This window comes from Rhipicephalus microplus, chromosome 4, assembly GCF_043290135.1.
Source record: "Rhipicephalus microplus isolate Deutch F79 chromosome 4, USDA_Rmic, whole genome shotgun sequence".
Lineage (NCBI taxonomy): Eukaryota > Metazoa > Arthropoda > Arachnida > Ixodida > Ixodidae > Rhipicephalus > Rhipicephalus microplus.
Window position 1 is genome coordinate 28321589 of NC_134703.1, and position 15779 is coordinate 28337367.

A 15779-nucleotide genomic window follows, 5' to 3' on the forward strand; every position below is an offset into this window, starting at 1 on the left:
ACTACAAGGTTTCTGGACCGGTATTTTAACAATCAATTTCGTCTTAATAGTTGCCTTTAGTGTCCCTATAACAGATGAAGATAGCGACACGGACAGCACTGCCTCATTTTGGTCATCCGTGAATGCGGTTTTCAAACTTTTGCTTTCAAACATTGATGGCGTTTCGTGCACAATGCATTCCGCACATTAACGGTTTGTGGCCAAATATGAAAGAGTTAACAAGATTGATGACATTAAACAATACATATGCTGGCCGGGATCAGGAAACACATTTGAATTATCCAATTTTCCTAACTAATGAGGGTTAGATTAACAAGATTTTACTGTAAAATGTGTTAATGACGGTGAAAATTTGAAACATGGGAAGCCTTAATATTTTCAAACTGTTGTAATCGGCTATTTGAAATTTTTAATAAGAATATATTTGCCATATCAAAGTGTAAAGACGGTAATGGCACTCTTTACAAGATGGAGAAAACATTCAAAATATTTCAGCCAAATTCGAGCACAATATAAATACTCTATAAAAAGGAACAAGTAAAATAAAATTTTATAAACTGCATTTCAAAGGTGAAAGAAAAATTTCGCTTGTGTGGCAAAGACACATTGCAATAAGATAGGTATGCTTCTTGTTTTTTTTGCTTTGTTTTTAGCAATAGCCATAAAAAAATCGACTAATAAAATAAGATCCCCAAGCAGAGCCGATGCTGGCCCTGCTTCCTGTGCTCTTGGGCTATCAGATGTGGCCTTCCTGATGTAAGAATTGCACACATGACTGGCGAACTTGCACAAATAACAAAATTAAGACAACCAAAAAAAATAAACAGCACAAAAATTAGCTTACACTTGACGAACATATTCAAAGCTGTACCTGTGAACGCCACTGTCTCCACGTTTTTTTTTTTTTCCATTCATTCTCTTTAATGCCACACAGCACACTCACATCGTCCTCTACTTGTAAAACTCGTGCTCGGACTCGTCCTTCTTGATGTTGTTCTTGTAGCCCTTCTCGAAATCCTTGGCCAGAACCACGTACCGATTCTCCCGCACAGCATGCATGCCGGCCTGCACAAGCACAAGAGGCAGAGTGCATGATGTGACACATGTAGAAAAAACGCCAGCCCAGCACAGAACTCGCAGCACAGTCACAGCGAAAGCTAGCAGAGCGTCCTTTCTAAACACTCTTTGGTTAACTGCTACAAGCACACTGCTGGGTACCAACTACGCCATAAAAGTCATAGTTTTTGTGTAGTAGGCGAGCTTTCACTATGCTATTCTTTGTCATTCCTTGGAGAAGCGTGGTATCCGCAACACACTTGCAAGGAATTTTGTGCACGTTTTTATGCAGCGGCTGACGACGGGGAAATTATACCTGAAATGGGTTGGAGCATTGAATGACTCACTCGTTATGCAATTCGCATTGTGTGATGCCTGGCTATATCTTTGGTGTTCTAAAACGCTTTATTACACCTCGTAACGAGATTCCTTTCCAGACATCAGGTTGCCTAAGGCCAGTTTAGAAACGAGTTCCAAAAACTGGCCTGGCTCATCGGTAGAATATTGAGCTGGCACGCAGGGGACCCGGGTTCGAATTTCATTGTGGCATTGGTATTTTTCATTTATACTGAGCTTTTCTTTCTTTGGATACTGGTTACCGGCACCGGCGGCGGACAACTACAGTGCCGCGCGTGACCTGTGTGCTGATCTCATAACAGCTTTCCCTGTAATAACACATAAAGCAATGGCTAGCCAAAGTCAACACTTTTATTAAACAGCAGCTTTAGTATTATGTTTTTATGCCACCACAGAAGTTGCTTCAAGTTCACTTCCAGCCTCGTCTAACCTGGCTGTGCCGTTTATGGCTGACATATGCTTTTGCATTGAGCTTGCAAAAGCAACACACAGATACAATCTAACCCTGCTATAACAGTACTAAATGCAGTTCAACACTTTATGCAACATATTGTAATTGAGTTTTAACATATCCTTTTGATGTGCCAAAAGCATGTTGTGCAAAAATGCCGAATACTTCATCAAAAGGAACTGCACTTTTGCAGCGCTTAAGCAATGCAGCAAAATAAGAGCCAATATTTTATGGTATATCTAATCATGCATCAGTTACATACAAAAAAGTTGTTGCTAGAGCTTTTAGCACACACATTTCAGTCTCTTGAAGTTTGACATATCTGATGTCCAGTGGAACCAGCTGGGACCTACTTAACAGAGGGGCCGAAAACACACCGGCCAGGGAAACGCCCCACACACCCTGCTCTTTGTCAAACCCGTGCACCGGCAACCCGTCACCCAGTTTCAATGTGTCGGGGCAAACTAAAGTGACCCAACATGTAAACATCCAGGTTTAAACTGTAGTTGAAACCACGCAAATAGAACAGGTGTGGAACACTGCTTGCCTTGCCTTGGCTCGACTTTCACCAAACCATTGGACGCTTGTGTGTGCGTGTGTGTGTGTGTGTGTGTGTGTGCGCACGATTTGAGGAAGCTCTGAGCGATACTGTGACGCCTGGCCAGTGCACAAACAACAGACTAATTATTTATTTATTATTTTTATTCCTGTGGTGCATGAAACGCCTGCCCTGTGTCAAAAGGGAATAGCAACAATTACTTACTAATTATAGCTACTGCCTCGTGAAATTTCAATGCACACCTTTGCATCTTTTTCTGTCATTTTCTTTGTATGTTGTTTTTTTTTAATTCGTAAGGTTGTCCTAAAGAACATTAGGCTTACAAAATGTGTTTGTGTACATATTTCCACATATTTAATACAAGAAGCCATAGCACAACAACTCAGTGGCTACATTTGTCCAGTGGGTTAGGTGGAAATGGCAGATTATATCAACTAGGCTTTGCTATTTTCAGTTTAAAGAAGGCAAAAGCAAAATGGTTGGATACCATGCCAACAACAAACTAAAAACAAAGCTTTACCATCTCTACTCAACTTGATAGCAAAATTTGTATATACAGTTGTAGAGCCGAATTCAAAACTACCATACAGCATGTTGTCTGCAGTCCTTCAACATTATTCGAAACCAATGAGAGTGCTTTAGAAGAAAATAATAATAAAAACATGCCCAAATTGTCGGTGTGTGATTGTACTTAGCATTATGTGAAAAGCTTGTCACCAAATGTGTCTGGCGGCATGTATGTGCAACTGTAGCGACTATAATGCAACATTTGGGCTTGCGACGAAATTACTGCGTGCTGTTAATTGGAAGAAAAGAAAGGATGTGCAGGCTGACACAATCATACCCTCACAACTCGTAGTTCTAATACAAAGCAGTTATTCTACAGAAAGCGGTGCACGTCAAGAAAGACATGTCCAGTGAAACATTCGATGCGAGACTCCCACGCATGGGTGGTTATTCGAACGCTTCAAATATTTACATGAGTATTACAGTACTGAAATTTGGTTCAACAAAAATTTTAATTATTTCAGATTTTCAGGAATTCGAAATGAACAAGTAGACGTACATTTGACCGCATGTAAACTTCTGTAAAAGTGGTTTCAGCGCAGCGTGGGATTGCTGTGCTGTGAAACGACCTACCAAAGCAAAAATTTGTACTGCCGTGAAGCCACAATTTAAGGTTAAATCAATTACTGCCTTCACCTCGCTTAACTATTTTGTGAAATTTGAAAGCTCGTAATACAGGATTATATGTGCCAAGTATAGTAAATTTCGTAGAGTAATGTAATGTATTTTACCTTATGGCTTGCACCATGCTGCTATTAGAACCAAGAAAGTGACATAAGTGCATGCCTAGTTCTAATTCTTAAAGATATTGTGCAAGTTGGTTAGGCTATAATAAAAATGCAGATTTTTCTTTAAATAATGTTACATGTAAATTAGAATTCTTCAAATCGTAATTATTAAACCAAACCTCAAAAGAACTTGTGCATGTTGGTACATACTGTTCGCACACCTCTAAAGATTTCCGTAACTGCAGTACTACGTCCGAAACATATTATTGAGAGAAGCTTTATGCACCCAGGTGCATTAATGAAGCTGTAGAAATTAAACCTCAGAAGGTAACCCTCCATGTTGCAAGCCAAAGTCGAGGCAACTGCATACCTCCTGGCATATGGCATTGATGTCGGCACCCGAGATCCGGTCTGGCCGTGCCACGTAGTCCTCCAGGTCAAGCTCATCGCTGAGATTCATGCGGCCCGTGATTGTGGAGAAGATTAGGCGCTTCTGACGCCGGTCTGGCAGCGGGAACTCGATCTTGCGGTCCAGCCGCCCCGGACGCAGCAGTGCAGGGTCCAGTGTGTCCGCACGATTTGTTGCCATGATCACCTGAACATGTGATACGGAAAGTTGACAAATTCTGCACAACCTATGCAAAGCAAACGCTAAGGTACATGCTACCAACACTATTAAATGAGCTTGCAAAAAATTATATAGATGTAGACATGCTGCCCTTGGATGAGCTACAAAGCATACACTGTATTTCACATCTATTTCAGCTGCCAGGACTGTTTGCAATGCTTGGCGCAGACCACACCGCAATGTTGCAGAAGCTTGACAATTGTTTAACATAATTCTGTTAAGATTACGTGCAGCATGCAAATAGTCTGGCGCTTACGTGGCCACCAGGCTAACACTGGATTCTTCCATAGTAAATGTATAAAAGTCGGCACACTTTACTGCTAACCAGTTTTTTGACAGCCCCAACACTCCGTTCGCCACTATCAGTGTACAGTGTGTATTGCTGTAAAGTGAGTTTTAATTTCCCAGGCACAGGTACGCCCAACGAAAGTTTCAACCAGAACACACCAACTGCTGGCTTCATCAATGTCACAACCCCGTGACAATATGTAGTGAAATTTTCAGGCTTGAGAAAATATTCGGGAACATAAAATATTCAAACGAATATTACAGTATTCGAATGGGCTTTGATACATATTTAAACTATTGGAAATTTCAAAGTATTCTAAATAAAGAAATAGGTAGGTGTGTCCAGATAAGATTGAACACGAGGTTTGGATCACCATTCCACATAGTGATGAACTTTACCGTGTACTTAGGCATTAGAGCCAGAATAATAATTTTGAACTTATTTTTAATAAAAAAAAACTTTTTCTCGCTAGAAAAAAATCTACATACATATTTTTGCAGCGAAAAGCACTTTTCCACCAATTTGACGATTTCTGAATTATGAGTGCACTCATGTAAAGAACGGTGCACTTCTTAATCACGGTGTTTATTCCTCTCAAAGAATAAATGATAGAGAATCTTATGAGTCAATTGCTTTTCCTATTGAAAAACTTCAAAAGAAAAAATAACACCACAAACAAGGCAAACCACTCAAGATACCTGTAAGAGCATTGCTTGCACTCCGAGATCATGAAAAACAAAGGTGTTGGTCTGAAAATCTACAAATTTGCCTTGTGAATGGCTCAGTTTTTCATGTGATGATGCATGGGTGGAAGTCATGGGCAGTGTGACAACATAACGGGAGAAAGCAGAGCTTTGAAAATGCACAGTCCTGAAAAGCTCTTGACATGTGAAAAAAAAAAAAAAAACAATTATCTCGGTTACAAAAGTGATTACTCCTGGATGTGCATTTGGAACAAAGGTTATGAGATAATTGTTAGTGTTTTAAGTCCCAAAACTACAACATGATAATGAGGAATGCCGTAGCAGAGGGCTCTAGAAACCTAAACTGCCTGGGGTTCCTTAAGATGCACCTAAATCTAAGGATACTGGCCTATAGCACTTTACCTTCATCAAAATGCAGCCACCTTGGCCGGGACTAGATTCTACGACCTTCACGTACAAAGCTTCACGTTCTTAGTTCAGTCACATCATGAGGGCTGCCAGTTCGATGGAGAGAAAATTAATGCTAGCCAAAGCGGAAGGTAAGAAAAAAGAAAAGGAAAATTGAGGTCCCATACCTGAGATAGTGGGCACTTATTCTTCAGGAAGGAGGAAAACGTCTACCAGGTCATTAAAGAATTTGTACTAAAGTGATATCAATACACTTATGGTGTCATCAGAAGCCATCAGCAATTTGACAACACCAAACAACAGCAATTAATACAAGACAGCAGGCACCAGAAATGAAGGTTTACAAAATGTCACACGTGCTATGGGAACAACCCACCTTGACGTTGGTGGTCTGGTCGAAACCATCCATCTGATTCAGCAGCTCCAAAAGGATTCGCTGCACTTCTCGATCAGCTGCAGATGACAAGGCATGTTGACAGATAATAAATAAATAAATAGTAAAAAAAACACAGCTTCTTCTGCAGTTTAGTTCCAGGTTACATAGAGGCAGGCATTTCACGTTGACGAGGGTCAAAAAGCTCTAATAGTACAATGCTGCTTGAAACACTTCGCTTTCCAGTTTGCTTAATATTTAGCATTTGTGTGGGTACGCCCAGTGCCTTGAATTAGAATGGTGCAAATGTGTGAGCCATGATCTGAGACACAAGGAGACTGGCTACGGATGCAAAGAAATATTAAAGGGGAGTTGGCATTAGAAGCTGCCTTTTCATAAAAAAAAAGGATAAAAATCTGTTTCTTGTGTTGTTGGCGCCTTTTCTTGCTTTGTTGTGTTGGCGTCTTTTTTTTCTTAGGTAACAACGTGGCAATGGGAATGGTAAAACTGGTCAAAATGTTCAAGATTTTCATTATTTTTCTCCAATCCTGAGACCATGTTTTACATCATGGTGAAATATCAGACCAATATAAGTTGTAAAACTTGAAAAATAAAGTATTTTACTGGTCGCCTATTGTCAAAAGCTATGAGAAAATTGGGCGTTATAAAATGCAAACCTGCAGTTTTCCCTTTGCACAGTGCCACCATATTGTATCATTGTAAAGAGGACAGATTGGAGGTCGAGATAGCCAGTAAGCTGTTTTTTTTTCTTATATAAAATAAAGCCAGCTCTCTTCCGAATTGTGTTTTCTTAGCTTCCAGCTCCTATTTATTTGAGCTCCGTTTTCTCATCTTTCACTTTTTGAGCAGTTGCTGTCAGTCATCCATGGGCAATTTCGCAACAAATGTAGATATAGGCTGCACTTAGATCCAGAGACATTAGAGAGTGCCACAAAGCTGTCTATACTTGTGGGCGTACCTTACAGATCTTTATTATTTGCTTTTTGCAAAAGTTGTTAGTAAAACAGTATGCCCGGGCCATTTTAAAAATTTTTTGTGCGTTTGATTTGAGTATTAATAATAAACCAATAGCATTACAGCACGGAATGGGCCCTTGTGAACATCCTCCTGCAAGAATTTTGACTAACTTATGTCTAATTAATCAATTCATTTTGGGATAGCAACGAGAGTCTATCAAGTGTTGTAACTCATAAACTACATTAGATAGTTCAGAACTGATTTTAGTCATGATATCAGCACAACAAATGACATCTGCACGCCAAATTTCATCACATTATCTCCATAAATAACAACTGCAACCAAATTTTACTTTGGCAAAATAGGCTCGGAATGCGTAGTATATGTTGGGTAAACAATGATAATGACCGTGAACAAGGTTTCAATGGCGTATTTCCTTGGTAATCGATGCTCTATTGTTAGTTAGCAGATGACGTGAAGCTCTGGCGGTGTGCCCGGGCAAATCGGACACAAACGAAAATGACGTCAATTGGAGCTCACCAACACTTGTAAGCAGAACTCCCTGCAGCCGCATCTATTCCTTTCGTGCGTGATGCTCCTCTACGAGCGGATAATTAAACGGAGTTAATTCCTTTGTAGTACGAATTGCGGCACCGTAGGCTGCTAGAACGTATATTACGCCTGGGACCAGTTTTCACGCTTTTACGTAAAACGTGAAGCTCCAAAAGCTGTAGGTTATCGAAGTCCGGACAAAAGGAATGGAAGGTATAGAAGAGCGTGGTGCGTTATGCGGCACACTTCAGAGATATTGAATATAAATACGAGCGGTGTCTTTCCGCCGAAATAGTATAGAAATTGAAAAGAATGTTGAATACTGACGCAGTGTCTTGAATATTACACCATGGCAAACACAAAACAGCAGAAAGCCCCAACAGGCATCAAACTTCATGGCGACCGGAGTTCAAAAAAGCGCTGGCGACAAAATGTATTTGACAGCTTTATTATAGTGTAAATTCTTGCATTAGCGTGTTTCGCTCGCTAAATTATATCGCAACACCATTCCAAAACGAAACCAGCAAAACGACGCCGCGAGAAGTGCTAGACAAGCTGTGCCATCTATTATTGCATGATCAAAGCTCCAAAAGCAGATCGGCTCGCTTCGATTTGCCAGTAGTCAAAGCAGTGAAGTTCGGCAAAATGTTATGTGCTCAGTTCAAAGCAGTTTAAGCACATGACCGTATTGTAAGAAAACGAATCGTGCCATGTTAGGTTTAATATAAACGTTTTGGGCGCATTCAGACAAGTATTACAGAAATGCAGGGACGCTTTCGGTAGACACGAGAGTGTGCGAAATGGAGCATCAGTATTGAAAACAACCCTGTGTTATCATCTGTAGTTATCAACGCATCGATGACATCCGAAGCGCGTGAGCGAACGGCATCATTTATTGTGAACCAGCAAGTTCATCAGAACAGCAGGACAAGATGGTAGGCGCGAAGAGGGCAGCCTATATTTACATGCACTCTTTAACGAGCCTTTGTGATCATGTATCCTTCTCAGTGCATGTTTACGTTGCTTGCTTTTTCGTAACCATTTAAAGAGAAAACACAGGGGTGCAGCTGCGAAGCCCATACTTTGGAGCGCAGAGCAGACGATTCGCCTTGATCGGTCGGTCAGTCAAGCTACTGCGTACATCACTTCCGGTCAGATGTAGTGGCGTAGTTATTTCTAGTTTCGGTATCAAAAATTGCATTGTTGGTGAGTTGTTTTCTTGGGTAAGCACTTGCATTTCGAAGGTGAAATTCGGCAGGTAGCACTGCCTCCATCTAGACTGCCTAGGCATAAATCAACTTTGTGAGGAGTGCACAATTTAGTTGTTTAGGGCCTCTAAGAAAAGCACGTCAAAAGGTGGCATTGTGTATTCTTGTGTACTTTCTGTGTTATCATCATCATTTTTAACTTCTACCCTGCCAACAATAGTCCATTCTCTAGTGTGAGCTAGTTCCATTTAATGCCGGCGAACTTGATTTTGTCACTCATCCAACTGTCTTTTGTCCTCGCTGACATCTTCCATCCATTCGTATCCACTTAATCCATATGACTTATTAATGATTTCTTGTCTTTTGCATTACTTGACCAACCCGGGTCTACTTTTTCTCCCTAATGTCAGCTAAATGTCAGCTACTCAGATTGGTGCTCTTATCTTTTCTGTTTTCATGCATGTGGCATGGTTCTTAACTTAAATTAGTACTATAGCTGTATACAATGCAAATTTTACTTTTTTTGTGTGTGTGCGCTCTCATGACAGTTGCCATTATATTTCACCAACTAGGATGTGTATGTGTGTGTTGTTATAGTATTTATTACTTATCCAAAATTTATGGCTACATTCTACAATAGTCTCCAAAAAACATGTGCCAAAATTTAATATATGAACAATGATATACCTCAAACCCTTCATTGTTGTTATATGCTTGTTTTAGTCCAAGGTTCCACTCCGTAAAATTTCTTCACGCCACACCGAATAACCAGGAGAGGAGAGTTAAATGGAGAAAAAGTCGACATGTGCGCACCTCCAGTCTGTGCATCGAAGCGTTTGGTGGCGATGGCGTCGATCTCATCGATGAAGATGATGGCAGGCGCATTCTCCTTGGCCAATCTGAATACATCCCGCACCATACGAGGACCCTCGCCTAGGTACTTCTGTACGAACTCCGAGCCCACGACTCGGATGAAGGCGGCTGCACAACAAGTAGGGCATAAATGATGCATCTTATTTCTTCTAGCAATGCACTGCAATCATGGATAGTTTGAGTCCTATACACTCAGTTACAACCAAAAAAAAAAAAGTAAGCTCTGCCCACAGAACCACAGCCCTTCACCAGTGAAAGACAGTTGGCACTAGCTAGTTTCTACTTGACAGAGTTTTACAAATAGTAAATTTCAGGTTCAAAGCAAACAGTGAGTTTGATGAAAACTTCGAATCAAATTTGAATGATATATATCAAATAGCACATAACAAAAAAAGAGCATTTGTCATGACCCGACTAACCCACACAATCCTTTTTTTTTTTTTTATTGAAACAGGCGTGTGAAAAAGTCACTCTTTTTGGTTCAAGAGAAATAGAAGCAACTATTAATGGTAGCGCTTTCAGTCAAATGCAAATGATAACCAGTAAAATATGTTTTTAAAAATTCACTATGCTTAAGGCATATAAGCACGTATAGTAATCTTTTAAAATTAAAAGTTATAAAGCCATATGAGAGCTCATCATGTGAAAGTAACATTCGCGGCAGCACAAATTTGCCCTCAATAGCTGTCTTCACAATACAGCACTCGTCTATCGCAGTAAAACCACCTTCATAGAGAGTTACATGCGAAGCACGCACCGGTGGTGTGATGCGCAACTGCTTTGGCCAGCATGGTCTTCCCACAGCCAGGTGGACCATACATAAGCACACCACGGGGTGGGTCAATGCCGATCTGCTTGTACAACTCGAAATGGGTCAGGGGTAACTCCACAGCCTCTCTGATCTCCTGCTTCTGGATGTCCAGGCCTCCAATATCTGCATACTTGATGTCTGGCTTTTCATCTGACCAAGAGGATGAGAAGAGAATGCTATGTAGTGAAAACTGCACCAACTAGTCATTGATCTTTGGTGTTGATTGATTTGTGGGGTTTAACGCCCCAAAACCACCATGTGATTATGAGAGACGCCGTAGTGGAGGGCTCTGGAAATTTTGACCACCTGGGATTCTTTAACGTGCCCTCAAATCAGAGAACAAGGGCCTACAACATTTCCGCCTCCATCGGAAATGCAGCCGGGATTCAATCCCGCGACCTGCGGGTCAGCAGCAGAGTACCTTAGCCACTAGACGACCACAGCGGGGCAATATCTGGGGTTTCAAATGCTAAAACCACAATATCATTGAGACACACTGTAGTGGAACACAACAAATTAATTTTCACAACCTGGTGCGCTCATTTGCACTTTCCTGCTTGTGCTTATGACCATTGCCAGCCTGCTATAGACAATTTCAAATTTGAATTTCTGGGGTTTGAAGCATGGCTGGACAGCTAGTATCATCTAGCAGGTAAGATACTACTCTTGCCATTTTGATTGCTTCTTTTTGTTTTCCTAATGTGTGTTTTCTTAATGCAAATTAAAGCTACACACTTTGCGACATGTTTCTGTTTTATAAAATGTATATAGTCTGAAAAAGTTTTATGCTGCATTTACGAAGTACTCAAAACAGTAAGAAGGAAAAGATAGAAGCTTGGTAAGAAAAATATCCATGAATAAGGGTTATGCGCTTGAGTCTACATTAAAAAAAAAAGACCTTTTTACATGTGGCGACTACATGCTGTGAATTTCATACACTATGGGTGCCCTCCCAAACAACCACGGACTTCTTTCTGCCAAGCAACAAGCTGGAAGTGCGCTTGTACCTATTCTACCGGTAGGTGTCTAGTAGCAACAGTTCCCTGCCTCTGACAGAGGCGGCGAACACTCGACTATTTTCCCAAGTCTATGGCGGGTTAATGTGCACCCAGGTATCTTTACAGAACCTTATGGGGGCCACCTTTCAAGATGGATGCCCATGAACAACCAATCGCCAAGTCAGAGCATTTCTCTGCTCCTTAGGAAAAATCGGTAGGCTTCCAGTTGACACAAAGAATCGAACCTGATATTTATCACACTGAAAGCGGACACGCAACCATGTAGTCAGTAATTAGTAACACATGTGCGGCAGTATGAGGCATGGCTACGTGGTTCAAATTACATGTCTGATGCTCTAGTATTGGCATGCGTAATTCGAAGGTTGTGGCCCCTCGCCTAAATTGGTAGAGCATTGAACGTGTAATTCAAATGTAGTGTTCAGATCGCACTAACAGAAAGTGTGATGTTTTCATCCCCTTCAATTTATTCCAATTTACATTACAATTAGTACACTATGTGTTAAAGAGAACAAATAATGTTATGCATGCTTTTCCTGGCCTAACTGTTTGTTCAATTCATATTGTTGACTGGATGGATGAGCCCCTCAGAAAAAGGTCCCATTCTTTCGTTCATTATTGACTTCGTCAGAAAATGCTGTTCCATCTAGCACAACACAAATGTAGAAGACTTGTACCGCAACTAAAGAATCAATAACTCAATAGTACAAACCAGCACGCAGCATGGAGATTGAGCTATCAGCCTCCGGGGGCAGGACGTCAACAAGTGCATTGCTGTGCTTGTGGAGTGCCACTGAGGCACTGGGCTTGAGCAGCTCACGATCTAGCGTGGACAGGATGCGCACATAGTAATTGGAACCTGTGGTGGAGCCCACAATGCCCGTGTGTGGGTCCACAGCCTCGAGGAACTGGCCAATGACCAGCGGTACGCTCTGAATGCGCTTCACTTCCTCCTGGGCATGCAAGTATTCTTTCTTCAAGTTGCGTTGCTCATCCTTGATGTATTCCTCCTGAACTGCCAGGAACTCCAGTTGACGCTCCAATTTCTGCAAAGAGACAAGCAATAGTTGTAAAAAAAAACTGAGGCAGCTATGCACTAGTAATGTGAGGACTGATGTCCTTTGTTTTTCCTCCTCCTCACCCTCGCATCACACACCTTCACTTACGTTTTCCTTTCCCACACCCTTGCTATATTGTAGTATACATAGCTATGCTATGCTTTCCAACTCTCTCTCTTTCTTCCTGTATTCTCTATTTCTCTTTATCTCGTTCTCAATCACATGGTTCCCATAAATGTTTGCTCTGCTACAGTGCCTGGATAGCGTAGTGGTTACAACACTCGCCTACAGCCCATGGGTTGCTAAGCAACACACTCCACTAATGCATCAGGGCTCGGAAAGTTTTTGCACATAATCACGCACCTAACATTGAGCTTGAACAGCTCCAGAGTGAAGTTTTGCAGCTATCATGTACTGTGGGAATCAATGTTTCCTTATGTATTTTGTAGGCTATCCCGAGTCACTCGAAGTTTCTCTGATGTATAAGTAAATGGCCCTGCAACACTTTTGAACATCATCAGAAACTGTGAATACGCGAGCTGAATATTATAGCACAATACATGGCAGAAAATTTACAATTACATTTCAAAAATGGCTGGAAATCGCCCTTTTCTTTCTGCAAATTAGGTCAACGACGGTGCCATCTATGTCACTGGAGCAAGGACACATTCATTGACTGATTTGAGCATTCTTGTGATGCATAGTTACCATGGCCGTCACAGGATGCCACCACATACTGGCAATATGCTCTGTAGTGTGCCAGACTTGTACAGTAGCAAAACTAGCACACTCATAATCACATAAGTGAGCCAAAGCAGTCAAAGAAGCAAAAGAAAAGGAAACCCCTTTGCCATGCCCTCTCTTCCCGAGTAGCAATCAGCGTGCTCAGCACGATAAAAATAGAGTAAAAACGGTTAAAGCATATCACAAGTACCAGTAACTCCACTCGTACTTGACAGAGTTCAAAAATTTTTACAGTAATTGATTCCAGAGTTGATGAACTCCAATAGTGAGGTCGTTTGATTATCATTGAAAAAGTGTTGCAGGGCCCACTTGATGCTCAGAGAAGCTTGGCAAGGCTAGGGTTGGCCCCTCAGATAAATTGCCTGATGATCAGCAACACATGCATACCTGACCTTCCTCCCACCTAGACATACACGCAATTCCTGTATGTGCAGAAGTCTCCCATGAGCTAAGAGAGACTTCAAGCCCTGCACCACCAACAATAAAAACAACTGAGTTGTATGTAGTGGGTTGAGGCGTAAAGGCTTGGTAGAAACAAGAACTTTTATTTTTCGGAAAGCCTTGGAATTTGAACCTTGATCTACTTCTCGTGAAGATCTTGCTCCCACTCTGCACTTACTGAACTAAGTTGGTAGAGGGAAGTCCTAACAGAAAGTTGAGGACCTGCACGTTTGCCAGCAGACATATTTTCAAATCACATGGCTCTGTGATAGGAATGTACTCGTGAGGGCAGAGGGAAACATACATCAAGGAAAGAGCTTGAATGAAACAAATCTCGCCGAAACCAACAAGCAGCTCAATGACACTTAAAGAGGCCCTGAACCACTTTTCGAAGTAATCATCGAATGACCCCTCTACTAATCTACTGCCTCATGACTATATTGCCGTAAAAATTTTTCAAATCTGTCAAGTACGAGCAGTTACTGATATTTTCTGCATGCTTTGAGCACTCTCTCATTTCTCTTGTCCAGACAAGTACACAGGAGGCTAACACAGAGAAGAATCGCATGTGGAAGAAAAAGTTACATCAGTGCGAACATGACATTGAGTGCATATGATCAAACGTGATCGATTTCTCAAACTGTGGCTGCACCGCACGAGTGTGGTTCACTGTGTAATGTTAGCAGACTACTGATCGAGACACCGGCGCATGGCGACACTCACGGTTTATGTCAGCTATTGGAACAATGGCAGCAATCTGCTGTAGTATAACATACAGCAGACATTCTGCCCACCCAAGAGAGTGAATCCAGGCCTCTGTACGAACAAAGCACAATTGAGGAAATTGTAACTTTGTGCTCTGCTTGGAAACGCTCCTTGCCATGACAACATGGCTCAACACATACGACAGGCAGCAGAAACACCATAACCACAATGAATGGTAATTGTTATTGTGAAGCATTACACTAGACGTAAATCTAATAAACAGCTTTACTATATAATAGTTACGCAAACGTTATGCTGCTTCTCAAGACAGGCTAGCTGAATTATATTAACAATACCTTATACTTGATGTAGAAATCCTCGCCATCTTGATCATCCGTGCCAGGCAACTTGGGTTCCAAGTTCAGCACCTCCTCCTGCAACAAAACATTACACGTCAGTGCTTTCTTGCTCTGTCACAATGATGATGTGATGCAAGGGCACAGGTCTTGGTAGAAGAAGGACGTCATTTTGCATATCGAATGTAAACTGATTTTGCAGCACCGAAATGGTGAGGAAACTGAGTCAGGGAGCCTGATGACTGTCTTCTGTGCAATGATGCCGGCTGATGATTACGAGTAGCGATTAGGCAACTCGGGCAGGAGGGCATTAAAACGTAATTTTAAGCACACATCGCATCACAAAGCATGCGTTAATAGGAAGTCATGCAAACAGCGCGAAACTTACTGCTTGGTGACAGAGGAGAGGGAAAGTACGGCAGTACGAAAGTATTCAGGAATGTCCTAAGTTTAAGTCCTGAAATTGAGAAGCTTGCGGTGGTACGCAAACTATGACACTGCAATACTGGTCGTTTCAGTAGACGTATAACCTTAGACTTGCAATCTGGAAGGGTAATAGTGCAAAATCACGTTAAACAGATTCATTCAGAGCGGGACAGTGACTCGGCTTCTCACACCACCAGCGCTTTCAAGTGGTACATAAAACCAGACCGACCAAGAAGTGCCGGTTGATCGAGTTTGCGTGGCTATATTAGTGGAGTGTTTGTCTAGAATGCCACACAATTTATAAAAATAAACTGCTCACCTTGTCGGGCACGATGATGCCAATATCTTCCATTTCACCAACACTCGCCGCCGCAAGCGCAAGTCACTTTCCGCGAGGTGAATGATGCCAGACTTGGAGCACCATGGCTTCGTATTTGGCGAAGCCGTTGGCAATGCGTACTCAGTGTGCATTTTATGCATATTTTTGGTAT

At 41.6% G+C, this 15779-nt stretch overlaps 1 protein-coding gene across 1 annotated transcript; it reads right to left on the reverse strand.

Annotated features, from left to right (window-relative positions):
- Positions 1–858: 858 nt before the first annotated feature.
- On the reverse strand, positions 859–15739 carry LOC119171790 (26S proteasome regulatory subunit Rpt3). Its single transcript, XM_037422629.2, has 8 exons — positions 15608–15739; positions 14863–14940; positions 12271–12604; positions 10489–10692; positions 9672–9839; positions 6124–6200; positions 4089–4313; positions 859–1065 (listed from the first exon to the last, which is right to left on the reverse strand). The coding sequence occupies exons 1-8, from the start codon at positions 15638–15640 to the stop codon at positions 952–954; spliced, it is 1233 nt and encodes a 410-aa protein (XP_037278526.1). The 5' UTR covers positions 15641–15739; the 3' UTR covers positions 859–951.
- Positions 15740–15779: the final 40 nt, after the last annotated feature.